This window comes from Pleurodeles waltl, chromosome 12, assembly GCF_031143425.1.
Source record: "Pleurodeles waltl isolate 20211129_DDA chromosome 12, aPleWal1.hap1.20221129, whole genome shotgun sequence".
NCBI classification, from domain to species: Eukaryota; Metazoa; Chordata; class Amphibia; order Caudata; family Salamandridae; genus Pleurodeles; species Pleurodeles waltl.
Window position 1 is genome coordinate 101,260,732 of NC_090451.1, and position 26,579 is coordinate 101,287,310.

Genomic DNA, 26,579 nt, shown 5'->3' on the forward strand with positions numbered 1-26,579 from the left:
GTGGTATTTGATAGGAAAAATTGTGTATCGTCAGAAACGAATATGCTGATGAAGACAAAAGATTAAAATTTCAAAACACATTTAAAAAGCATAGGTGAATTATTATTCAAGCTAGCTTTGGGAGACGTATTGCTTGGTTATACCTTTTGTGCCTGAGGGTATGTGATGCTTGGGCTATTATATCTTCAGTCAGGGGTGGCATTTAATATTGATAAGCTTTCATGCATTTCCGCTAATAACACTACTGATGACATATGTGATCAGTATTTTACAGTGATAAAATGTGCTAGTAGCTTGAGCTGACTGTCCTTGAGGAGAAGTAGCTTGCACTACAGGAAAGGTTGCAGAATCCAGGTTTAGAGTTCTATATTGCTTGATTGTAAAGATCTAGCAGTGCAGTGGAGCTTGCAACCTTCAGGACTGTGATCCAAGTCATACATACTTCTTGCCAACAGCATCCATTTTCTTGCTGTTTTTTTGGGGGGGGAGGTGCTAAAGATAAAGACCCAGAGGCATGGTATTGTTACCGGGTGGTGGTCACAAACAAGAAATCAGGAAACTGTTTTCTCACAATAAGGAAGGATCCGATTCTGGAGGTGTGCATTTTTATTTTGACAGCAGTCAGCTGATTTTATAGGAATCAAATCAAATCAAATCATTAACATTTATAAAGCGCGCTACTCACCCGTGCGGGTCTCAAGGCGCTAGGGGAAAAAGGAGGGGTTATCGCTGCTCGAACAGCCAGGTCTTTAGGAGTCTCCGGAAAGCGGAGTGGTCCTGGGTGGTCCTGAGGCTGGTGGGGAGGGAGTTCCAGGTCTTGGCCGCCAGGAAGGAGAAAGATCTCCCACCCGCCGTGGAGCGGCGGATGCGAGGGACAGCAGCGAGTGCGAGGCCAGAGGAGCGGAGGAGGCGGGTGGGGACGTAGAAGCTGAGGCGTCTGTTGAGGTATTCCGGTCCCTTGTCGTGGAGGGCTTTGTGTGCGTGGGTGAGAAGTCGGAAGGTGATCCTTTTGCTGACTGGGAGCCAGTGCAGGTGTCTCAGGTGTGCGGAGATGTGGCTGCTGCGGGGTATGTCGAGGATGAGGCGGGCCGAGACGTTTTGAATGCGTTGCAGGCGATTTTGGAGTTTGGCTGTGGTCCCGGCGTAGAGGGTGTTGCCGTAGTCCAGGCGTCTCGTGACGAGGGCGTGGGTCACGTTTTTTCTGGTGTCGGCGGGGATCCAGCGGAAGATCTTGCGGAGCATGCGGAGGGTGAGGAAGCAGGCGGAGGACACGGCGTTGACTTGCTTGGTCATGGTGAGAAGAGGGTCCAAGATGAAGCCGAGGTTGCGGGCGTGGTCTGTGGGGGTCGGTGCGGTGCCGAGGGCCGTGGGCCACCAGGAGTCGTCCCAGGCGGACGGGGTGTTGCCGAGGATGAGGACTTCCGTTTTTTCAGAGTTCAGCTTTAGGCGTCTGAGCCTCATCCAATCTGCGACGTCCTTCATACCCTCTTGTAGGTTGGTCTTGGCGCTGGCGGGGTCCTTGGTGAGGGAGAGTATAAGTTGGGTGTTGTCGGCGTAGGAGGTGATGATGATGTCGTGCTTGCGTACGATGTTGGCGAGGGGGCTCATGTAGACATTGAAGAGTGTCGGGCTGAGTGATGAGCCTTGAGGTACGCCGCAGATGATCTCGGTGGGTTCTGAGCGAATCGGAGGGAGGTAAACTCTTTGGGAACGGTTTGAGAGGAAGGAGGCGATCCAGTCCAGGGCCTGGCCTTGGATTCCGGTGGAGCGGAGGCGGGTGATTAGGGTGCGGTGACAGACGGTGTCAAAGGCAGCCGAGAGGTCGAGCAGAATGAGGGCGACTGTTTCACCGTTGTCCATCAGGGTTCTGATGTCGTCAGTGACTGAGATGAGGGTGGTTTCAGTGCTGTGGTTGGTTCGGAATCCGGTTTGTGAGGGGTCGAGCAGGTTGTTGTCATCCAAGAAGGTGGTCAGCTGTTTGTTGACGGTCTTCTCTATTACTTTGGCTGGGAAAGGCAGAAGAGAGATGGGGCGGAAGTTTTTCAGGTCGCTCGGGTCAGCCGTAGGTTTCTTTAGTAGGGCGTTGACTTCGGCGTGTTTCCAGCATTCGGGGAAGGTAGCAGAAGAAAAAGAAGAGTTGATGACGGTCTGGAGGTGCGGGGCGATGATGTCGTCGGCTTTATTAAAGATGAAGTGCGGGCAGGGGTCCGAAGGGGCGCCGGAGTGGATAGAGTTCATGATGGATTTGGTTTCTTCCGTGTTGATGTGGGACCAGTTGTTGAGGGTGATGGGCGTGGATGCCGGTTCGGTGGTGTTTGGTTGGGTCTGGTGTCCGAAGCTGTCGTGGAGGTCGCTAATCTTGCGATGGAAGAAAGTGGCGAGGGATTCGCACAGATCCTGTGAGGGCGTGACGGCGTTGCCGCTGGGGTTGGAGAACTCCTTGACGATGCTGAAGAGTTCTCTGCTGTTGTGTCGGTTTTTGTCCAGTCTGTCGGTGAAAAAGTTCCTTTTGGCGGCGCGGATCAGGTGGTGGTGTTCCCGGGTAGCGTTCTTGAGGGCGGTCATGTTGTCAGCGGGGCGGTCCTTGCGCCAGGCTTTCTCAAGGGCGCGACAAGTTTTCTTTGAGGGTGTCAGAGAACCAGAGAGGTTTTTTGGTGTTGGTCTGTCGATGCGTGCGTTTGAGGGGAGCAAGGATGTCTGCGCAGTTGGAGATCCAGTTTGTGAGGTTGAGGGCTGCATCATTGGGGTCGGTGGTGAGGGTGGGTTGGTTGGCGGCGAGTGCGGAGAAGAGTTGCTCTTTGGGGATCTTGTTCCACTGTCGACGAGGGATGGGTTGGGTGCGGAGGTGGCGGGTCTCGCGTCGGAATGTGAAGTGGACGCAGCTGTGGTCGGTCCAGTGTAGGGCAGAGGCGTGGCTGAAGAAGACGTGTTTGCTGGAGGAGAAGATGGGGTCAAGCGTGTGTCCGGCGATGTGGGTGGCGGTGTTCACCAGTTGTTTGAGGCCGAGGTTGGCGAGGTTGTCGAGCAGGGTGGTGGTGTTGGGGTCGTTGTTTTGTTCCAGATGGAAGTTGAGGTCACCTAGGAGGATGTAGTCAGGCGAGGCGAGGGCGTGCGGGGAGATGAAGTCGGCGATGGCGTCGCTGAAAGGGGCGCGTGGCCCGGGAGGACGGTAGATGAGGGCTCCTCTGAGGGTGGTCCTCGGATCGGTGCGAATCTGAAAATGCATTCAGGAAGGTAAGCGCCCAGGATTCTATAAGGATCTAAACCAGAGCAACCATGGGTCTTGCTCATGGTTTTAGTAGAATTTCAACGATGATGGAAGTTTCTTAAATTGCAGATGCTTTGATATTCAACATTCTAGAAACCCAGTTCATAACTACATAAAAAAGAGAAAACATAATCTACTGGAGATGGTATGTCCTGAGATCTTACTGAGAATCAACTAATGTCTGATCCTGATGAAGCTATGACTGTTCTCCGTGGGAGGTGAGCTCTGGATCTGCTGGACCTGTCAGGATCTCTCTCTCTCTCTCTCTCTCTTTCTCTCTAAAGTCAACTTTCTTCGACTTTGAACAGGAGCGGGTTTCCGAATGGAATCTGACTTGTTAACGCCAGGGGCTGATGAAGAGGCTGAAATACCTCTTGTCCCATTGAGCTTGGGGACCACCACTAGAGAAATAGCCAACATCCACCTGATTCACCCTGAGGCAAACATCCACCCTATCCCAATATGATATCTTCAGACAGATTTTCCATCCCACTAGAGAGTGAGAATCCGGGAGACAGATGAGACAAACATGTTGTTTATCCTTCCCGGAGTACTTACCGCCATGCGAGGGGAGCTTTGTAAAAGAGCCAGTATGGTTCTCACAGGGGGAAAGGTGAGAAAAATGAATGCCTGGTTGACCCTGCACTGCATGGTGGGAAGGATGGCAGCCTTTGGAGTCGAACGGTGCAGTGTCTAAGTAGCATAGTGTGTGCTCAGCCAGTTAGTGTCTACATGTTTCCTTTATTTTGGGTTTTTACAAATGTTCTAGAACAGTGCAGTTTGCAGCCAAACGCTGTATTGTCAATTTGCCTTATTGCATTCACTTGTTAAAGCCCCAAAAAGAGAATATATACAGAATATTGCCTATTATAGTCATGTTTTAAATGTAAAAAAAAAATATTATTAGAATTGGTTTTCAGGAGATCTCACACGTGGCGATAGCACACTGTTTATAAACATCAGAGAGAATTCCATGACAGAGCACAATGTCTTTCCAATAATTTGTTAAAATACAAATGCATTTTCAAGGCAGTATTTTAATTTGCCTACAGGGAAAAGGACCAGCTAGGCACCAGCCACTGTTGAGGCAGTGACGTAACAAAACTGGACCAACCACCCCCTCCCACACCCTGCAAAAACATGGAGGGGGCCCCCTCCGGACTCTCTCAGGCCAGGTGCTGTGTTGACTGAGGCCCTGGAGGTCGGGGGCCTTTGTTACGCCACTGTGTAGAGGAGACGTTTTCATACTGTTCGATGCCTGCCTTTTTGGTCCAGTGTTAATTTTTTACAGGTCATTTTGAATTTCCATCACCGTTTCTGTCTATTGCTCTGGTTTCACCGATGAGGGGGGAGAGTTGATTATGATGTTAATAAAGGTGCCAATATTTGGGAAGAAGGAATATCTCTTTAATTGTTGTGTAATCTTAATGAATATCAGTTAACAATAAATATAATGGTAAGCTCACCCCTCTCACCGGGAGTTAAGTAGGCCAGAGATATTTCAATAAAAACACAAGTGAAAAAGAATGAATTATAAAATGAACTTCAAAGGGGATTGAACCCATTTTTCATCAGTGAGTTTTGCATGGCCTGGAGTGATATAACTTGATTTTGATATTGTTTTTTTCCTTGTCTTGATGTAGCCGTCTGAGGGTTTACTTGAAACTGAGATGCGACTTGTCTCCTAAAAGGTAAATATTTACATCAACCTTCACATGAGCGCAACAAAAATAAGTCATTGTGTGCATTTAATGAACGTAGAGTGGGGATCAGTTCAGCTGGCTTTTGGTTGCAGTGTGAGGAAGTGTCCACTGAAAATGGTGAGCTGGGGTGGTAACTACAAATGGTGCAGGACAGCTACTGTTGATTACAAACCGCACAATCAGCCCAAGTGTCTATTTGCGGTTCCCTCTATGACCTACCATGTCCAATGTTAGTTTCATTCTAAAACTGCAGTTGCCCTCTTTCTAGCAGGATTAGACCGTCATAACTGAGATCACCCCATGGACGTTGAAGGGGTGAACATCCCTGGTGTAGTAGCCAGGTACCCCCCTGCTCCCAGATCAGGTATGTTTGCTTGAGCCGGACCCTTGGTTCACAAGTCCCAGGACAGTTGCTCTTCCTGTTCTGGATATTGCTCACTAGGATAGTGCTAGACTCTGCTAGGCAACAGAGGTTCATCCAAAGTAGTACTCCTTTTACCACTGATAAAACCATTACATTCCCTAATTTTTATTTGGCCTTTGAGTAGCGTACAATTTGTCATTAGTATAGTACCAAATCACTTTCTGAAACAATCAGGAAATTGCTTACTAACATCCCGGTGTAAAGGTATGTAGTCTGTTATGGTGGTGCCCCATGATTCCAACTCCTAACTGAGGATAAGAGGGTGTGGGGTGGTGTAGTTTTGACACATATGAAGTTGGTTACTCCTACATCAGGGTCCCACGTATACATGCCACATCTAGGGTTGTAGAGTGTTCCATTGACTTTAGCGGTAGTCACAACTGCTGTATCCTATTCCCTTCAAGGTTGTGTGTCTGGCTTAAAATCACATAGCATTGAAGGGAGCAGTTAGGAATCCACCTTTACCAGGCATCCCGAACCCAGCCATTTCCTACAGGTCAGCATGTAGCTTGAGAGTAAAGTACTACTATTTCCCCAGAAACACACTAAAGTTGTGATAAAGGATTTTGCAAAGACCACAGCAAAGCACTGAAGACGGATTCCTGGACCTGAGGACCTGCAAAGTAAAGGGACCAAGTCCAAGATTAACGAAAGTGTCCAGGGGGGGAAGGAGCCCACTTAACCCCGGATGAAGGTGAAAATGGCTGCCTCCGGTTGGAAGAAGCTGAAGATTCTGCAACAATGAAAGGAGGTAGGAAGTTCTTCTTCGTGCAGATGTCCCACGGCATGCTGGAGGATGCAGAAGTGATTCCTTGGCAAAATACCACAAACAAGCCTTGCTAGCTGCAAGAGTCGCGGTTAGAGAAAAAGGGTGCTGCCAGGTCCCAGGAAGGACCAGGATGTTGCCACTTGGAAGAGGAGACAGAGGGGGCCCTCAGTAATGTAGAGAACCTACGCACAAGCAGGAAGCACCCGCAGGAGTCCTTGAACATGGGTTCAAGAAGTCTGAACACGGCGGTCGTCTCAACACTGCAAAAGGAGGTCCCACGACACCGGAGATCAACTCAGGGAGCTGAGCATCGCAGGACAGAGTGCTGGGGACCTAAGCTCGGCTGTGCATGCAGGATTTCTTGGAAATGTGCACAGAAGCCCTTGTAGCTGCAGTTCCCGCGGTGCACAGGATTACTGTCTTTAGAGGGGAGGCAAGGACTTACCTCCTCCAAATTTGGACAGTTGGACCACTGGACAGTCTGGGTCCCTTAGGTCCACCACCTGCGTTCCAGGGGCCACACTCGTCCGGATGTGAGGGGTCCCAGAGTACTGGTGAAGCTGAAGTTTGGTGCCTGCTGAAGCAGGGGGAAGATAAAGTCGACCCACAAGAGATTTCTTTGTGGCTTCCAGTGCAGGGTGAAGGCAGGCCCCCAGAGCATGCACCACCAGGAAACAGTTGAGAAAGCCAGCAGGATAAGGCGCTACAATGTCACTAGTAGTCTTCTGGCTACTTTGTTGCAGTTTTGCAGGCGTCCTGGAGCAGTCAGTGGTCGATCCTTGGCAGAAGTTGAAGAGAGAAGTGCAGAGGAGCCCTGGTGAATTCTTGCAAGTCGTTATCTGTGGAAAAACCCACTGGAGAGACCCTAAATGGCCCTCAGAGAAGGATTGGCCACCTAGTCAGGTAAGCACCTATCAGGAGGGTTCTCTGACGTCACCTGCTGGCACTGGCCACTCAGAGGCCTCCAGAGTGCCCTCACACCTCTGGAAACAAGATGGCAGAGGTCTGGGACACACTGGAGGAGCTCTGGGCACCACCCCTGGGGTGGTGATGGATAGGGGAGTGGTCACTACCCTTTCCTTTGTCCAGTTTCGCACCAGAGCAGGGACTGGGGGTTCCCTAAACCGGAGTACACTGGCTTATGCAAGGAGGGCACCAACTGTACCTTTCAAAGCATTTCCAGAGGCTTGGAGAGGCTACCCCTCCCCAGCCTTTAACACCTATTTCCAAAGGGAGAGGGTGTACCACCCACTCTCAGAGGAAATACTTTGTTCTGCCTTCCTGGGACTGGGCTGCCCAGACCCCAGGAGGGCAGAACCCTGTCTGTGGGGTGGCAGCAGCGGTAGCTGCAGAGAAAACCCCAGAGAGCTGGTTTGGCAGTAGTGGGGGTCCATAGTGGAGCCCCAGGATGCATGGAATTGACTCCCCAATACCGGATTTGGAATGGGGGGACAATTCCATGATCTTAGACGTGTTACATGGCCATATTTGGAGTTACCATTGTGAAGCTACATATAGGTATTGACCTAAATGTAGCGCACGCATGCAATGGTGTCCCCGCACTCACAAATTCCGAGGAAATGGCCCTGAACTATGTGGGGGCACTTTTGCTAGTGCAAGGGTGCCCTCACACTTAGTAACTTTGCAACTAACCTTCAGCAAGTGAAGGTTAGACATATAGGTGACTTATAAGTTACTTAAGTGCAGTGAAAATGACTGTGAAATAACTTGTGCGTTATTTCACTCAGGCTACAATGGCAGTACTGTGTAAAGGTTTGTCTGTGCTCCCTATGGGTGGCAAAAGAAATGCTGCAGCCTATGTGGATCTCCTGGAACCCCAATACCCTGGGTACCTAGGTACCATATACTAGGGAATTATAAGGGTGTTCCAGTATGCCAATTTAAATTGGTAAAAGTGGTCACTAGCCTATAGTGACAAATTTAAAGGCAGAGAGAGCATGAGCACTTAGGGTCTGATTAGCAGAGCCTCAGTGACACAGTTAGGCACTATGCAGGCATACACATTTAGGACACAAACTATGAGCACTGGGGTCCAGGCTAGCAGGATCCCAGTGAGACAGGCAAAACACACTGACAAATAGGGTTTTCACTATGAGCACTGGGGTCCTGGCTAGCAGGATTCCAGTGAGACAGTAAAAACACACTGACATATACTCACAAACAAAAAAGTGGGGGTAACAATGCTAGAAAGAGGCTACCTTCTCACAATATGTTTGCAGTTGTTACACCTTGATGACCATAATGATTTAGTCGGTGGGGGTGAGGTATCTGGCAGATGCAGTTTGTATGGGATGGGATCCTTTGTCGACAAGGGTGTTGACTGCAAGATTGGGTTGCACTTTCTTGTTTAGAGGGCGGTGAGGGGAAGATGCTGAGTTTAGTAGGATATTTGCTCAGTCTGGTTGAACTCTCCAGAATGCCTGTAGGTGGAGGGTACAGTGGCAATGTGTGACAATTGAATGAAAGCAATCAAAATAATCAGACAACAGAATGACAAGAACTAGGACACTGGGAATCTGAATAGTCTCCTTAATGATACCAGCTAACCCAGGCAGGTTTCTTGCATACTTTAAAAGACAAGAAATGCAGGTCAAGCTTCTTCAAGAGACACACTTAGGTCCAGATGCAGAGAATTAATTTGTTAAGCACTGGCAGTACGCATAGGTACTTCTTATATAACACTCAGTTGAGAGGGATAGTGGTACTAATGCATGGGACTGTCTCCTTGCACCACATTACCACTATGTCAGAGGACGAGGGAAGATACATTATTATTTGAGGCAGACTAAGACCCTAACATGTCACATATCTGAACACATATGGCCCGAACATAGAGGACACAACCTTCTCTGTATATGATGGACCTTCTCGGTCTATGACAGAACTTCTCTGTATATAATAGGTGGGAACAGTTATTCAATGGGGTAAGGTGAAGGCGATGGTCTCTGAGTGTGGAAAAGAATACAACACCTTACTCTTCACATGCTAACAATGTTTGAGCAAGCAAGATTGAAAGGTCTCTCAATTACTCTGCTCAAGTGGGATTTAATCAAATTGATCAATGTACTACTATTTAACTCCCATGGTGCAGGTGAGCAATGCACTTCTGGGTGCATTGTCATTGCCTGAGGCACCAGAAGTAGCTACCTGCTATCGCTGCTGCTTTTTAGGAAGAAGCCCCTTATATACATCTCAATCGAGAGCGCCACTCAAAGAGGGGCTTATGAGAGGGGCATGTTGTCTGCTGCCTATTGCGGTTGGCATTCTTCTTTATGCGAGACACCCTAAAAGGAACCTATCTTTGATCAGGGCTTGGAATAAATTGTAACAAATCAGAAATGATCCCCTTTACAATGAATACAACTCTACTGGAGTTGTATTTCCCACTGCAATGGAGGGAGGACTTCATACGATATCTAGGCATTCAAACAGAGTACTCTTACGTGTTCTAGGATAATTATGAGACTGTGATGGCAAAAGTCCCAGATCAAGTGGAGAGATAGATTAGGCTTACCCTATCTATTGCAAGGCAAATAGCCCTGATCAAATTGGGTATTAATGCCCAACTTGTGGTGTCTGTTTATCAGTATCCTTTTTCCAGTATCCAAGTAGTTTTTTTATAATACTTGTTCCTGTCTGATAAACCTTGCTTGAGCAGGTAAGTAAACACCAAGAGCCTGGGAGGGTTTTAGCCTTCTATGGATCAGTGGAGAATTGGCTGTGCCTGGTAAAGAACTTTACTATTATGATACACAGGCCTCCTTCTCCCTATATTGGTATCCCCAGATATCGGATAGAGACATTTAGTTGCATACTCCTTACCTTAGAACTTCCCTAGGTATCAGTCTGTATCAGGAGATTTGTCTTGAGCAGTACCCGTTAGGTGGTGTCACTCAGCACCATGTTCGTCGTCAGCATCATCCACGCCGGATATGACGTCGCAGTTCCTATTTAGCATGCCACTTTGGCACGCTGATTTCAGTTCTTTACTTCCAAAAAGAGCTACCCCTCAATTTTTGACTGGCTTTTTCTCGACTTGTTGAAGTTCTTGCAAGTTGTTTAACTCCTGTTGTGTCAAGGATGTCATCTAGGAATACAGGTTCAAGCCCTGCGGATCCTGTCGTCGGGCGACGTCCGTGACGGATACAGACTGCTTGTGTCTTTGGTGCCCGGAGCACGACCAGAAGTCTTGCTCAGAGTGTCAGGCCATGCATTCGACTGCTTTGAGGGAGTGGTTCCTAAAGTTAACGGCAGCCATCGCCCGACTCCACGCAAGTCAAGATCTCAGTTGAGAGGAAGGTCTTCGGATCGGTCGCGAAGTCCCCCCCCTCCTCGTCGTCCCACTCCAAGTCCTTGGGATGATCGGGTAAGTTGAGGCATAAGAAGTTGTCGAAGAAGTCCAATTGCTCTTTGACTTCTCCTCGTCCGTCGGCTGCCGAGACAAGAGAGCTTCATGGTTCTAGGTCTCCCTCTACAGAGCCTGTGTCTCGGTCGACTCTGCACCGCCCTGAGTTTCAGGGAGCAGGAGCAACCCCTGCCCAATTTACAGAGTTTTAACAGGCCATGTGCCTCATATTTGGGCAGTCCAACATCACTGGTACACCGTCGGACCCCATGGAGTCGAAAGGTGCCCCTTCGAGTTCCCCAGCTTCAGCATCAGTTCCGAGTGGCATCCATGGGTCCATGTCTGGATATGGTCCGGCGTCGGTTGTGCAAAGCTGATACTCCCTGACGCTGGTCCTTAAGTCAATGCTTCGAGTGCCATCCCCATTCTTATTGCTGACTCCTACACGGAACGGGATGGGCAACATACGACGCTGACTCCAGCTCAGACAGGAGCCTTGCCTCCTATGTTGGATCCTGAGCCCCATTCCTATGGGCTAGGTTATGGAGAAGAATAGGAGAAAGTGGTCGCTGGACCCTTTAAAATACGAGCTTAAAGACCCTATAAACAGGCGTCCTGACTTGGGTGAGGTCAGTGGACTAGATACTTCTCCAGATAATGGCATCCCCCCACCACTACCATGGCTACGGAGAAGGGAGCTTCATATTCAGTGGTGGTGTAAAGAGCAGCTGAGGTCCTGGACCTTGAGCTGCTTTCAGGGGCAGTCAGGACTAACCTCCTGACAGGTGCTTCAACTTGAAGCTTCATCCTCTGAACCCCTGCTCCCGTTTAATGAAGCCCTGACAGATGTCCTACTGGGTACCTGGTCCAAACACAGCATAGGGGCTCCTGTGAACAGAACAGTTGCCTGCCGCCATCGCACCAGGCCACCCAAGTTTTCTGATACAACACCCCTCCCCCTGGAGCTTGGTTATCCAAACCTACACCTCCCACACCTCTGAACAGGGAATCCAAAAGGCTGGACATACTTGGGAAGAATATGTTTTCTTCCAACAACCTTGCATTGCAGTCCGTGAACGCTGCATGCCTTTTGGGCCGTTATTCCCACACCCTGTGGGTTACGGTTGCACAAGTGCTGCCACAGGTCCTGGAAGAGGCCCAAGCTGTATTCTCTCAAGCTGTTGCCGATAGGAGAGACGCAGCAAAGTTCACGATCAGATGTGAACTGGACATGACCAACTCACTTGGCAGAGGGGTGTCATCGACAGTGCCCCTGAGGCACCACACCTGGTTGCGGATGTCTGGCTTTTCTGGGAGTGTCTAAGCCAATCTGATGGACATGTCCTTTGATGGCACTTGTCTCTTTGGCGACAAGGTAGACTTGGCAGTTGTGTGCTTCAAGGATTCTTGTGCTACGGCCAGGTCCTTGGGCCTCACGTTGGCCCCTCGTCCCCCTTCATTCTGCTTTTCACCTCTTGTCTGTTCCTGACCAGCTACTGTGCCGCGCATGGTGCATGGCCGGGGACGTGGGATCTACCTGCCTTGTGGATCAGGGAGCCTGCGGCCTGGCCAGTCTGACATCGCACTCCCACCAAACCCCCCCTGCCCCCTCCAACCTCAAACACACCCCTACGGCTGCCTCGAAACCTTCGTAGTCTGACTCTTTCCCACCAGGGACAGGATTCACCATCACCTGCTCTGCTGGCAATCCATCAAGTCAGACAGGTGGGTTTTGAAGATAGTCCGAAGAGGCTACTCCCTCCCCTTCCAGACTACCCCTTTATCCATGCCACTATTTTACGATAGAATGACGGAGGATCACGTGGCACTTATCCGAGAGGAATTTATGGCTCTCTTGGCTAAGGGAACCATAGCGAGAATCCTTGTGGCAGAAGTAGGTCATGGTTGCTATTCCCGCTGTTTTCTGCTACCCAAAAAGGACAAGGTCCTTTGCCCTATCCGAGTCCTTCAATCTCAAGAAGTTGTTCAAAATGCTCACTCAGGCTCAGGCTTCATCTGCCCTGGACCCAGTACCTGGATGGTAGCGTTGGACTTGCAGGACACTGATTTCCATATTTCTGTCCTGCCTGCCCACAGATGTTACTTGCGGTTCATGGTAGGCAGCCAGCACTTTCAGTTCACCATGCTCCCCTTGGGCCTTACCAGCACTCCTCAGGTGTTCACCAAGGTGATGGCAGTGGTTGCAGCTCATCTGCGCAGATCAGGGATTTCAGTCTTCCCCCTATCTCGATGACTGGCTGTTAAAGGCGAGCTCGCACCAGGATCTCACCTCCCATCTCCAGACTACGGTGGGCCTCCTGCATTCGCTGGGGTTCACTATAAACATGCCAAAGTCACAACTGACTCCTTTTCAGGCGCTCCCTTTCGTTGGAGCTGTTCTGGACGCAGTGCAGGTTTAGCCTTATCCCCCCAAGCAGCAAGTCCAAGATATTCAGTCGTTGAGACTAATGGTTCAGCCTCTATCCTGGATTTTGGTAAGAATGACTGAGGCTGCTTGGCCTCATGGCCTCCTTCATCCTGCTAGTGACACATGCCAGATGGCATTTGCGGGCTCTGCAGTGGGACCTGAAGTTCCAGTTGGCACAGCATCAGTGGCATCTCTCTCACATGGTTCAGATCTCAGAGGGCACAATGCGCAAGATCTGCAGTGGTGTTTAACGAACTGCGACTGGGTCAGAGGCAGATCCCTCTCCCAACCAGATCTGACAATAGTGACCGATATGTCACTCCTGGGATGGAGTGGCCATCTGGGAGAGGTGGAGGTCAAAGGCTTCTGCTCTCTGGTAGAGCCTGGATTCTACATCAACTTGTTGGAGCTCCAGGCAATCCGTCTGCCATTGAAAGCATTTCTTATCTCTATTAAGGGACAACACCACCACCACTTGGTACTGCAACAAGCAGGGCGGGGTGGTCGTGGACCCTTTGTCAGGAGGCTCTGCGCATCTGGGTGTGGCTTGAACAGTTTCTGAGGGAGCAATAGCTGAAAGACGCTTTTCGTCTCAAGTGGAACTCCGGCCTCATGTGCGCCTTTCCTCCTATACCACTTCTGGCCAGAGGTGTCAAGAAGATCAACATAACTGGGCTCAAGTAATCCTTGTGGCTCTGGACCTGGCACGGAAAGTTTGGTATCCTGAGCTACTGAGCATGGCCATTGATCCCCTGATCAGACTGTCCCTTCAGGTGGATCTTCTGTCGCAGCAGCAAGGGAGGGTTCTGCTCACAAACCTATCCACTCCTCCGCCTTCTTGTGTGGAGATTGAGTTGCAACAGTTGACAGCCTTTGACCTTCTCCTAAAGTCTGATGTAATCATGGCAGCCAGGTGACCCTCACCAAAACGGTATATGCCTGTTTTTGGAAATAATTTGTGGCATGGTGCACAGACATGTCTGTTGATCCCCTTTCTAACCCTCTTTCTGAGGTTCTGTTATTTATCCTTTCTCTATCCCAGCAGGGCTCTTCTATGGGCATTCTCAAAGGTTATTTTTCTTCTTTTTCTGCCTTTTTAATGTTGCCTGATAACCCTTCTTTGTTAAAGTCTCCTATTGTAAATAGGTTCCTCAAAGGTCTTACACATATATTTTCTCCTTCCCCATTCACTATGCCCCAATGGGATTTGAATTTAGTTTTGACATTTCTGATGTGCACTCATTTCAAGCCTCTCTACAAATGTCCTCTCAGGCTTCTCACTTTGAAAACAGCCTTTCTTGTGGTCATTACCTCTGCCCGCTGGGTGAGTGAGCTGCAGGTGTTGTCTTCTAACCTGTCTTATCTTTTCATCTATCCTGACAAAGCGGTGCTTCACACCAGGGCTTCCTTTTTGCCAAAAGTGGCGTCATGCCCTTTCATGTAGGCCAATGCACCAACTTGCCTACTTTTTACGCACCCCACATCCTTCTACGGAATAGGAGAGACTCCACCGACTGGACCAAAAAAGAATGTTGGCATTCTACCTTGATCGTACAAAAGAGTTCTGGGTGGATGATCAATTCTTTGTCAGTTATGTGGGTGTGAAGGAAGGTCGGGCAGTGCAGAAGCAGACTATCTCCAGATGGGTCGTCCTCTGTGTTAAGATCTGCTACGCACTGGCTAAAAAGCAGCCCCCAGAGGGTTTGTGTGCTCATTGTACCTGAGCAAAAGCTGTGACCACTCAGTTAGCATGTGGCTTTCCAGTCCGTGACATCTGTCTGGCGGTAACGTGGGCATCTGCACACGTTTACTAAACACTGCTGCCTGGACGGTCAAATCATTTCAGTCCTGCAGGACTTTACAGTATGGTCTTAGTTTGCAGACCCTCCACCAGGGATGGTATTCCTTGGGTATCTATTCTAACGTAAGAAATCTGCAATTAGATGTTTTCATCAGATGGACAAACGACTTACTTTTGGTAAGGCCTTATCTGGTAGAGACAATATTTAGTTGCAGATTCCTTACTGTTCCACCCATCCCCCTGCCCTTGAACTGATTTTTAGGGTCAGGAACTCCCCTTTCAGGGCCTTAGTCTCATACATCAGTAGTTGGCGTTCTTCATGGCTCTGCACTTCTGTCACAGGAAGACGTGAAAAGAAACTGAAGTCAGCTCACCTATATAGGACCAGCGATGACATATCCTGGACGGATGAGGCCGATGACAGACACTGAGCCTATTAATGCCACCTAGCGGTGCGCAGGAGTTCTGCTTAAAGAAAAATCTCCAGATCCAGACCGACACCTGAGAAAATGTTTAAGGTAAGGAATCTCCAACTAGATATTGTCTCTATCAAAGGTAAGTAACTTGTCCATCTGGTCTGCCATGTATGGCAGTGAAAAAAAAGACCTATATAGTGTATAATTTGAACACAATTGTAATGAGTCAAGGGACATGACCTACTCATCACATGGATGTATGGGCTTAGCATAGGCTTGCTTAATATTCCAAAGCATCAATTTTGTATTTGCCAGAAATCCCACTGATAGACTGCCCTTGACTATCATAAACTACTTAACTTAAAATGTACTCTCAGTTTTGATGGATTTTTTTTTACAAACTACAGATTCTCACCTTGTGATTATCCCCAGGCACAAAACATGTTCTCTAAACTCAAAGCAGTGCTCTGGTAAGTTGCGCCATGTGACTCCTCATCGGCGCCATTTGGCTCCAGCAGTGATGAACGTTCCTGCATGTAAGCACCTCCCAGGTGCTCTGACGGGAGTTCCTTTTCTTTCTGTGCCATCAGATGCGGATCTGCAGTTCCTCTCTTTTGTTCATTCTGTGAAGAGATTTTCTATTAAATTTTCCAGTGTGCAAGGGACATGTCACCCCTCACCCTCAACAGCAGGGTTTAAACCTTGTAAGGACTGTTGCAAAATTATATCTGTGGCATAACCCCCCTACAAGGTGTGTATCTAGTGCCTGGGTTCGAAGAAAAACTCCAAGGCTTGTGATTGCTGTGACTAGGTGAATCCAAAAGCCATCTGAGAACAGAAAGCAAAGCTTTACGTGGTGAAGCACTGGAATGCTCCTTGCTGCTCCGGCTCCAAGTTGAAGTCAAGAGCACAGATCTGCTCCCACTGTCATTTCTGTAGCAAATCTTTGTGGTTAAAGCCTTCAAGTAAATCAAAGAATAAGCATTGTAAGTCTCAGTGGGACTCTTCCCACCAGTCTTGCTCTATAGAGACAACAAGGGGGTATTACTGTGCCTCCAGGTCTCACTTCCGTTCCACTGAGGAGCCAATTCCATCCTTGGCTCTGATGCACCCAGTTTCAAGGTTCGCTTATTACGTTGCATCAGGCAGAAGCCTTTTGAGAGGCCATTCTGTGCACCTTTAGCACGCTTCCAGCTCCCTCTGGCGTGCCTTCGGGTCCCAAGGATTTCACAGTCCTCCCGGTCATCCTCCATGCAATGATGGAGGCTGCCATCCTTGACCAATCAATGGTAGAAACCTTCTGAATCTAACAGAATGTTCTGACGATGGGGGGGTGGACTGATTGGTAGAAAGTTCCATTTGAACTGTGAACTAAACGTGAGATCCAAATTTGCGTTATCACACCAAGTCCGCTTCTTGTGTCTCCACCTGTATTGCCACTTTTGGAATCATGGCAAATGATGGAAACTTATAACTGACTTCCGAATTTCAATCCTGGACAAAATGATCGTTGGCTGTCAGATCGACTCCAACTGAAGTAGCAAATGATCCAGCCAGGATGCAAACAAATCCATTGTGCAGGGGCTCCATCTTCCCATCAGAGCTTCAAAGGTGACCGGTCGCATTTTCCATATAATAGAGTTTTGACAGTGTCTTGACTTCCAATCAGCGGCTATGTTCTGATGGCCCGGCAGGTACTCTACCATAACTGCAACTCAACTGTCCAAGACAAAGGTGGCAGAAATTGTTTGGCCAGTTCTTTAAGCGCCTTCAAACGCATGCGCACTAGGTGGTTTATATATCATACAACTTAGGTATTGCAGCACGCAGGTTCTCGCCCTGTGTCCTTTGTCCAACGTTTCATCACAAAGTGGCCAGCTAGGTGTTCCAGTCAGTTGATTATTCCTGTTGTGACCACCTTCCTCTGGTGAATAACTCTCCACATCTGGTACCCCAACTTTATCTGCTGACATCTGACTGAATAAAAGGGTCCAAGGTTGATTAAAAAAAAAAAGACTAATCTCCCATTCCATACCTCCACATGTTCCAGCCACCACTGGATCTCCCTCTTCCTTGGTGTCTACCAAGAACCTCACCCGCTCAGAATAGGTCAAAACCTTCCTAAAGAGAAATCCTTTAGCTTTTGTATTGCAAGTTAATGGCGTGGACTGGGAAAGATTGCTTGAATTGATGATGCCAAGAGGCCTACCAACTTGGCTAGCTGCTAAAAAGAAATAGCTGGTCTCAGCAGTGGCCTACTGATCACTACCATAATCTTGTTAGGGAACCACAGCATCGTTTGGACTGAGCCTTTGAAAAAATCCTAGGAAGGTGATCCTCTGATTGGGGTTGAACTCAGACTTGTTCTCACTGATCATGAAGCCCAGGGAATGCTGCACAGACATGGTTGCCCATCACTGCCGTCAGAGGTGTGATGGGCACAGGTTGGTGACCAAGAGGTCACCTGATTAGGCAATCATTCCGTCTCCCCAGGTGTGGAGAAACACCATTAGAGGTCCAAGAACCTTTATTAAGCACCAGTGTGCCGACTGAGACAACCAGATTTTCTGGTGCACCAGAGTAGTCAATGGTTACTGGGCTCCAGTAACTGGACTCAAATTGGAGTTGTTCACCACTAGTGCCCTGGGGCTACAGTACTATTGGACCTCAAACTGGATAACCAAGTAGTCCTCTACAGCACTTGATTCTTATGGTAGTGAGACAGCAGTCAAAGGCTTACTCAAGGTGGTGAGGTGATACTCAGAATACAGTTTTCACCCTAACACCAGCTAATAAGCTCAATGTCCATTCAGTGCTTTACTTTATAAAAGAAAAGTACATTAATACACATACACACACACAAAAAATATACTACACGTAAAACTAAGCTACATAGTGAAAACCAAAAGTCTCTATTGCACTCCGGGCCAGAGTTCTGACCCCAAACAGTAATATAGCTCCTAGACACTAAGCTCTATAAACAGAGTTAATTCGCATTAAACAGGCCACATTGCACAGGCTTATTCTTCAAAGCTAGAGCAATGGTATCAATACTTGTAATACAGTGTAAGGGTTTGAGCAGTTGATGTGAAGTCAAATGTTCCTGGTCGATCCACTGTCCCACCAACGAAAGCAACAGTTTCTACCCTTCTTTGGTGAGGACTCTGCTCTGGTGGTGTCAGGGGTCTGGTTAGAGGTGCCTGGTGTCTTGGCACAGTTACTGGAGTCCCATTATTCCAGTAGCCACTAGCCTAGCTATAGTAAGGGAGTGGCTGGCCAGGGTGCCAGTTCACCCTGATACCCTCAGATGACACAAATGAGATGGGGTCTCTACCACAAAGCCCACTAGTCACAGTCTAGATTCTGTTATAGCAGAGCACCAGCGGAAATGGTGGTACTTACTACCAGTGTATGACAAGGAAAAACAAAGCTGGAACTAGAGTTAAAGTAGTAAATTATTTAACAGGGTACAGATCCCCAAGCTACACATGGTAACTGGAAGCACCCACAGCATGGGGGAGGGGTCAGGGTGACGCAGTCTCAATTTCAATAACATGGAGCTTCCCAAGGCTGCCTCTACGTTGATGTGCAGCAAGTTTCCTTATCTTGAGCAACTGACTTGTGTTTCGAAGGACAGAATTGCCTCCACAAGCCTCAGACAGCTCTGTCTCTGCTTTGATACCCCACCTGACGAGCTGCAGCCCATCTCCTTTCATCAGGTTTGCAAATTCCTTTCATCAGTAATCTGTAACAGAGATACCTTCTAAAGGTCAAACCCATCCCTAGGTCTGAAAGGAAAATGGTAATCCAATCTTTGGACTCCACTCCTGGATCTTTGCTTCCTCGGCTTCCCTTTGTAAGTGCCTTGTCGTATAGGACACTAGCCTTCAACAACCAACTGACCAATGAGGCCAGGCTTTTACCATTCCCTGAGTAACGGTCTAATCCAATCAGAGGACCAGATACTTTTCTATCCTGGGGGCCTTGCCCAGCCTGGGCTCATATTTCCTGCGTGCTCGCTAAGTAATCAGTCCATGAGGGGAGCGCTCTCTTAGTCTCTTGATGCCTGCCCATTCTATCCCTAAGAGAGGAATTTTAATTAATTCCAGACCAGGAGGCCCTGACCATCACCAAGCAGAAAGGGAGGTGTTTGTCCCAGCAGTGGAAGTCTTAGCTAAGTATTAATAAAAAATATTGCCTACCCCAACCCACCAAGCTTCTACAAAGAATAGGTATAGAATGGAATGTCCAGCAGCTCACATTAACAAATGCTCACCAACCTCATCCAGTGAACCAACTGGCTTTCAATGCACACATCCTACATACCACAGAAGCAAAAAGAACCCAAGTAAGGAAGATTGCACAGACTTTACAAGGAGGGAGCTGGTTGTCAGCCCATCCTAAAAGCTATAGGGGTACAGGTACCCCCAAGCGTGTTGCCACCACTGTCAGTCTACCACAGCCTAGGTAGAGAGGGTAGTAGTCCCTTTCTGTAAAGAAGGATGCATTATACATGCCACCGGGAGCTCGGAGCCAAGCTCTAGGTTCTCCATTCATGTAAAGTGGAAGACCCTCAGTGGACATGGGTGATTATCATGTTCACGGAGGCAGAGATAAAGAAAACCTAATGTACTTTCAAGTGGTTTGCCAGGAGATCAACATAGGGCAGGGAAACACACTCTTCCGAGACATGCAGAAGACTTCCTTTCCCAACACTGACAACAGCCCAAAAGACAGAGCCTTGAATTTGTAGACCTGCAGTTTCCATTGGAAATTAAGAGATCTGTGATGAGAGGAAAAAGGGAATAGTCTGTTAAGCTACCTTCAGATCCAGACATACCAATCAATCGCCCGCAAGAAAGTGGATTCCCTTCATCTTGAAGTAATGGAAAATCAGCAACTTGTTGAACTTCTTGAGATATACAATTTGACAATGACCCTTGTCCTTCTCTACCAAAACTATGTTGCTCGGGAACCCCCTCTTCTGCTCCACAGAGCAAGCAGTTACCCCTGCATTTTCAAAGCTACTGTCTCCAGATCTTTGAGCTTAGCGACCTTGCCTAAGATGGTGATCAGTTTCAGACTCCGCCATTACTTGGGTGATCCATAGAATTCCAACTGGAATCTCAAGAACGAATGTAATATCCAGGCATCACTGGTCCATTTGTGAGCAAACTGAGACAACCTCCCCTACTCTTACAGTAGAAGATAATTCCGGACTTACCAGTGAAAGAACTTTAAAAGCTGTTTGATCCTCTGAAAGAACCATGGGCTCCACTGTCCTTGCCAAAGTTTCAGAAGGGGAAGAACACCCTGAACAGATTTCAGTTTTGTCTCTGGACTCTCCTGAGTGGTGTCAATGCTGAGAGGTTTGATTCTTGAAATAAATTAGCATCCACGCTGAGGGCTTTGATTCTAGAAATACTGAGTCCTTAGATCTTCTTGATGCTTGCGCTTTGGCCAAGGATGCAAAGCCGGAGACCTATTTCCCCAACTGCTTTAGGAAAGGTTCCCTAAAGAGATCTCCCAGGGTTACCGGACTGGTCTCTGAGGTAGCTAGTTGCTTAGTTTCAGGTCCACCTTGATAAGAAGCAATCTATGCCTCTCTGTAGAATAGCTCAATTATAATTTCCCAGAAAAATAGTAGTCCTTTAGGCCCAGCTGGAAAGAATACCCATGTCAAGGAAGGCATCAGACTCCTTGGCTTCCTCTGCCATGTCAAAGGCCTTGATTAGGGTCCTGCTACATCCAAAACCTTATCTTGGTATGCCTTTTTATACCAATCTTCAGGCCCTTGAGAAAACTGACCAGAAAAGTCACCATACAGCATTGTAGCCAATCTTCCCTCCAAAGTTGCATGGGGGCTCTCCACTCTATGGCTTCCTCCAACTTTCTTATCTAGAGACTTCCAAAGGATTTATCTGCCAGTGTCCACTCAAAAGAGGGTGGGGGGTATATTGCCTTGGCACTATGCATGTCCAAGGGCTTCTTATCTTACTGGTCCTCTAATTTCTGTGGTTTGTGATGCTTATGATCAAGGCTCGAATGCCAAGGTCTCCGTGTGTAATAACCACCATCCAGCTTCCCATTCGAATCATCATCCTCAATGGTGATAGTCTTGGTCCCCGCATTAGGTGCAGCATTGCCACTGGAGTGTCCAGACGACTGACCAGGTCCATCATCCTGTTAGAAGACTTGGACCAAGCTATAAAGGCTTACCCAAGCCTGCAAAATGGATTAGGCAAAGTGAACGCCTCCTTCTTCCTTTTGCCCTTCACCTTAGAGAGAGTTTTGCCCTGAAGCCTATAAAGTTGAGAGCCTTCCCTGAGGGATACTAGTTCTTCCCTCCCAGAAAGGGGTTCAGAGTGGCGTGACACTAGCAGGAGTAAATTCTTACCGCAAGTCTTTTGGACAGTTCTCAGTGCCTTTTGGATAGAGGCGTCCACCACCTCCAAAACAAATTTTATTTCAAGGGACGTGTGGACTGCCTTCTTCATAGTGACAGTCACCCCTCCTCCCCCTGGCCAAAATACAATAAGGGGAGTGGGGCCCACAGTCCTCCTCCCGGTCAAACTTCAGCCCCGGGGACCCAATCCCTGGGGCCCCGCCATGCAATGTAAAGGGAGGGGGGCCTTAATGGCCCTGGGGAACCCATCCCCCAGGGCCGGGCTCCTGCTATGTCCTGGGCTGCCTACCACTTTGAAATAGCAGTTTCACTGTCCGCTCTAGTGCGGGGAGGGAAACCTCTGTTTGCTCTCGCTTGGTGGGAGAAATTCACAGCTCCTGTCAAGCAAGAGCAAACAAAGTCTGCTCCCAGTGGACAGGATAAGGAAAAATGTTCCCGCCCACTGGAGCGGACTTTTCATCTGCTTCCCTGTCTGCAGGGAAACAGATGAAAAAATTGCTCCTGTGTGCAGGGAGCAGCATTTATTTGCTGCTCCCTGCATCCAGTAGCAATGCCAGATCCCTCTTGGGCATTGGGGCTCTCCCTGCGGCCCCCAACAAAAAAACATTGGGCACCCTGGATGGGACCAGGCTACCTACCATTGGCTGGCCAGGTCCCAGGGGATAGGGTCCCTGGGGCCAAAACTGGCCTTGTGATGGGGGGGGGGAGCATGCACCCCCTCTGCTGTATTTGGCTGGTCCAGGGGCCTAAATGGGTACTGGAGGGGTCCACATGGCCTCCCTCCCCACATTTATTTTTAATTGGCCAGGCCCCAGGACTGATACTGGCCCGGGGAGGGGGAGGGGGGCTGCATGCTCCATCCCAAATGAAAAACGTGCAGAGCCCTGGAATATGGGGTCCCTAGGGCTAAACTGACCATGGAAGGTGGGGGCAACATATCCCCCTCATTTTTGATGACTGGGCCCAGGTGATCCGGTCCCCAGGGCCAAAATAAGCCCTGCTGCCAACCCAATTGCCAAACCCGACCAAAAGCTGTGCCTGGGGCGAGTTTGGTGCCTGTGGGGAGTTGGTGCTGACCTTCTGCCGCACATGGCTAAAGCCTGTGCGTGGTTGGGTGCCTGCAGGACTGTTGGTGTGTGCAGTGCAGGCTTGGATCCTCAGGCCAACCCCCAGCCACGCTCAGCGAAAGTCTGTGCGCGGTGGGGGTTAGATTAACGTACAGTAATGAACAAGCTACTTACCTTCGTTAACACATTATCGGGTAGAAACAGGATTGAGCCACAGATTCCTTACTTTAGAATCCTCCCACAGGCCGAGACTGGATCCGGAAAGGTTTTCCCCAGCACGTCTACGCATCGGAAGAGGGCGTTGCACGACTCCGTACTGACATTGTCCACCAGATGCGGCGTCGATGGAGTCCATATAACCCACATGCAGACGTCTGTTTCTTCCTTGACTATTTTCTACGCTAAAAACGTGGAGCCATATATAGAAACTGCCTATTGAAACAGTGTGCTAAAGCAAGAGACACTTTTGCCTCATAAAATCATGCAGTTACCAATTGATAATGCCACATTCCAACATGGAATGTTTGAGACTAAGAGAACTCATTTCACAGAGCGAGGAGGATCGTTAAGAAATCTGCAGCTAGATCATGTCTCTACCAGATATTGCGTTACCGAAGGTAAGTAACTTGTTCATCTGATAGAGAGATTTAGCCGCAGATTCCTTACTTTAGAATCAGATACCAGAGTCATATCATCCCCGGAGGCAGGCCTGCAAACTGATTCCATTGAGAGTCTCTAACCAGAACAAAACCGGTCTAAAACAAAAGTTGTAGTCCATACGGTCATAAGAATTTATATGAATAATAACATACTCTACACCATAAGAACTATGGAAAGGACCACAGTAAGAAAAATCTTAAAGGCATTGAAAGCATAGGGATAACATCACCCATGACAGTAAGGCAATTTTGAGTCAGAAACCAACTGACCATATGAATATAAAACTATTTACTCAAATATATGGAACTGAACCCATTCATGTTCAGTATTTGTGGAACCAACATCAGCCGCCCATGCCACTGAGCAATACTTGTCACAGAAAACCCCATCCTAAGGAGACCTGCTCTGAAAAAAAACAGAGAAAGGTACATCTCCTATGGAAAAGGCATACAAAAATGCTCTTATAAACAAGAAGTAACCATTGGCATATAAAACCTGACCTATAAAAATTAAGTAAAGATAAAGGGAATACCTCTAGGATATCCATCCTATAAATAATGCACAGAAGCTTATGCATAAATGCCTAAAAGGCTATATAACAATAATAAAAAATTATATATATCTATATATGTATAAAAAAATCGAAGCTGAGTAATCAGTCAGACAATGATAACATAACAGGATAGAAACAATAGTAGATATCATACAAGAAAGTAACGGCTATTCAGACTGTCAGAGTAATGCAAATTGCCGAAGAGACAACCAACAGAGTAACAGTACATAGTATCATGAGTATCAAAAACAAAATTTGATAGCATAGCTAAAACAAGGTTAGTACGTAGTTGTATAATATGAACAGAGACAGTCTACAGAAGATCCAGAAAAGGTTTTTCATACTTTACCCGAAAAACTAAAGGGTTCCTAAACAAAAAGAGTCCGACTTGTCCATAGAACAAACAACAACTTGTATATTCAGTCTAGGGACAAACAGTCCTCAAAGTGTGAATCCAAACTAAAACTAAAAACAACTAGAGTCAGTTGACTGATAAAAATTGTTGTTACCTAAGAAGGGGAACACTCATTGAATATGGTGATTAAAATATTATACCAAACATAGAAGACAGTACACAACTAAAAGTTATGGGGCAACCGCCCATTCCCCTTATTTATAAACGTATAAGAACATCTTCTTCAGAGAAGAAAAGCACACCATTTCTTTCGAAAGAAAAACAACATTAGTAATAACGCAAAAGCGCTATAGCAACCCCTAAAGAGTCAAGAATACTAAGTACTTTGTACAACAGAGTGAATGAAATTGACTCGAGAGACTATGCCTCAATGGAGACTTATGATAGTCTGGCATAATCCCAGGAAAACAAAATCATAATGTTCACAAAGTATATATAAACCAACAAACGTTCACCCGAAGGTGTAGAATAGCCAAGCAAACTGCAATGGCTATAGACCAGAACCTTAAAACACAACAAATAATGTTCTAAGGCCCAAACAATGATAATGTCTTGGCACACAACCTAATGAATCTAGCAAAAGTACAGAACTTTTACTATCAACGATAATTAGAACCATCCATTGCTTAATTGTGAAGCAAACACCAAAGGTAGAAGTAGAATCCACATACACTGTTAATGTAAGCTACAAACTACCTTCCTTGAGAATGTAAGAAGTAATTTTGAGACAGACATTCAATGTTGTACAATCCCATAAACCGAACATCATTCTATTGAAGGACAAGACTAGCCCAGAAATGAAACGTAAGGTTGCACAATACATATATATGACATACATGACACTTGCACATATTAAACAAGAGGAATAAGAGGATTATTTTAAATAAACTCTTACAAATAGGTAAATCATATACAGAGACTCCCATGGAGTTTCAATTACCAAAAGTTCCCCATAAGGGTTACTAAATTTCATGAATTTGTGATATCATACGACATATCACCTAACACTTCACACAGTGGAACTCTATTCTCCCCAACATGGGTCTGTACTTCACAAACTGAGTGATCCTGACTCAGCATATATGTAATCTGCCTACCAAGCATACACGAGATGCTCCACCCAGAACAAGGTACATCCCATAATGACAAGCAACTCTTGAGCACAAGCTCCTCTTCAGAGTAAAGAAAACACTTTATGACCTGTATATCGGGTATCAGCCCATTAAGGATCAGAAAAGAAATAAACACATGAAAAGCTCATCACTTCCACACCGAATAGTAGTAGTAGTAATAATAATAATAATGAAATCCACCTATTGTGGATAGTAGGCCCTAACGTTAAAGAATTTAACTCCACCTGAAAAGAGTGCTTCAGAATAACTGCACATATAAAACCCCTTATCTTACAGGCCAGAAATAAGGTACATGGAAAGAGCTACAAGTTTAACCATTGACATCCGGATTAAGCACTACATTGTGTGCCATCGTAAGGAATATGAATTTCCAACTATTCAATCATTAACATTTCTTTTGTCACACTCCATAAAGAAAGATACATACCATAACAATTAAAGATATGTCTAGGTGTGTTTGTCGCACCGACCAGTTCTAAATCACTGCAAATCGGAATCAGCATGTACACCATCAAACAGCATATCTTTCAGGCTATTCTGGACTGCCTCAGAAAATCCAGACTGATGTAACCATGCATGTCTATGCAATGCCACTGAGTCTGTGGTATCTATACAGCACTTTATGGTGAATGTAGCCGCTTCTCGGCCATGGTGCACCATCTGTAGCACCTCTGGCAGAGAAGGCAGAAAATGTGCCACTGCCTCCCATAACGCATGGGAAAACCTGCCCGGAACACATGTAGTATATAATGACCTTTATGCTGAAGTAACTGAAGAGAAAATATTTCTCCCACAATTTTCCAGCCATCTGGACTCTGTGCTTAGTGGAACCAGAGGAAGGACACTAGGATCCACAGAAGCTGTAGCTGCCTGCACCACCAGACCCTTTGTGGTGGGATGTCTCAAAAGACAAACAGGATCCCCTGGGGCGGGTCGATGCCTATGGGCTATAGCCCGGTCTCCTGTTACTTCTGTTACTGGTCTTGCCCAAGCTCCTAACAAAATGTTATATAGAGACTCATTATAAGGGAGAAAGGACTCCTTGCAGTACCTTCACTAAAGTGTCCGTGGATAATTCCACTGAGGGAAGCTGCAAATCAAATAGTACAGCTGCTCTCCCTAACACCTTAGCATAGGAGGAACTCACCTCTATAACCATACTAGGTGGTG

General features: G+C 47.3%; 1 protein-coding gene across 2 annotated transcripts in view; it reads left to right on the plus strand.

The window, feature by feature from the left end:
- The window catches only part of AP4M1 (adaptor related protein complex 4 subunit mu 1), a 209,409-nt gene that overhangs the window by 82,194 nt on the left and 100,636 nt on the right, over positions 1-26,579 (plus strand). For both annotated transcript variants that reach the window (XR_011199886.1, XM_069217086.1), the window contains exon 13: positions 4,912-4,959. Coding sequence is in view for 1 of the 2 variants with exons in the window: in XM_069217086.1 (XP_069073187.1) it covers positions 4,912-4,959 (48 nt within the window). In the remaining variant the exon portion in view is untranslated. The remainder of the gene's footprint in view (positions 1-4,911; positions 4,960-26,579) is intronic.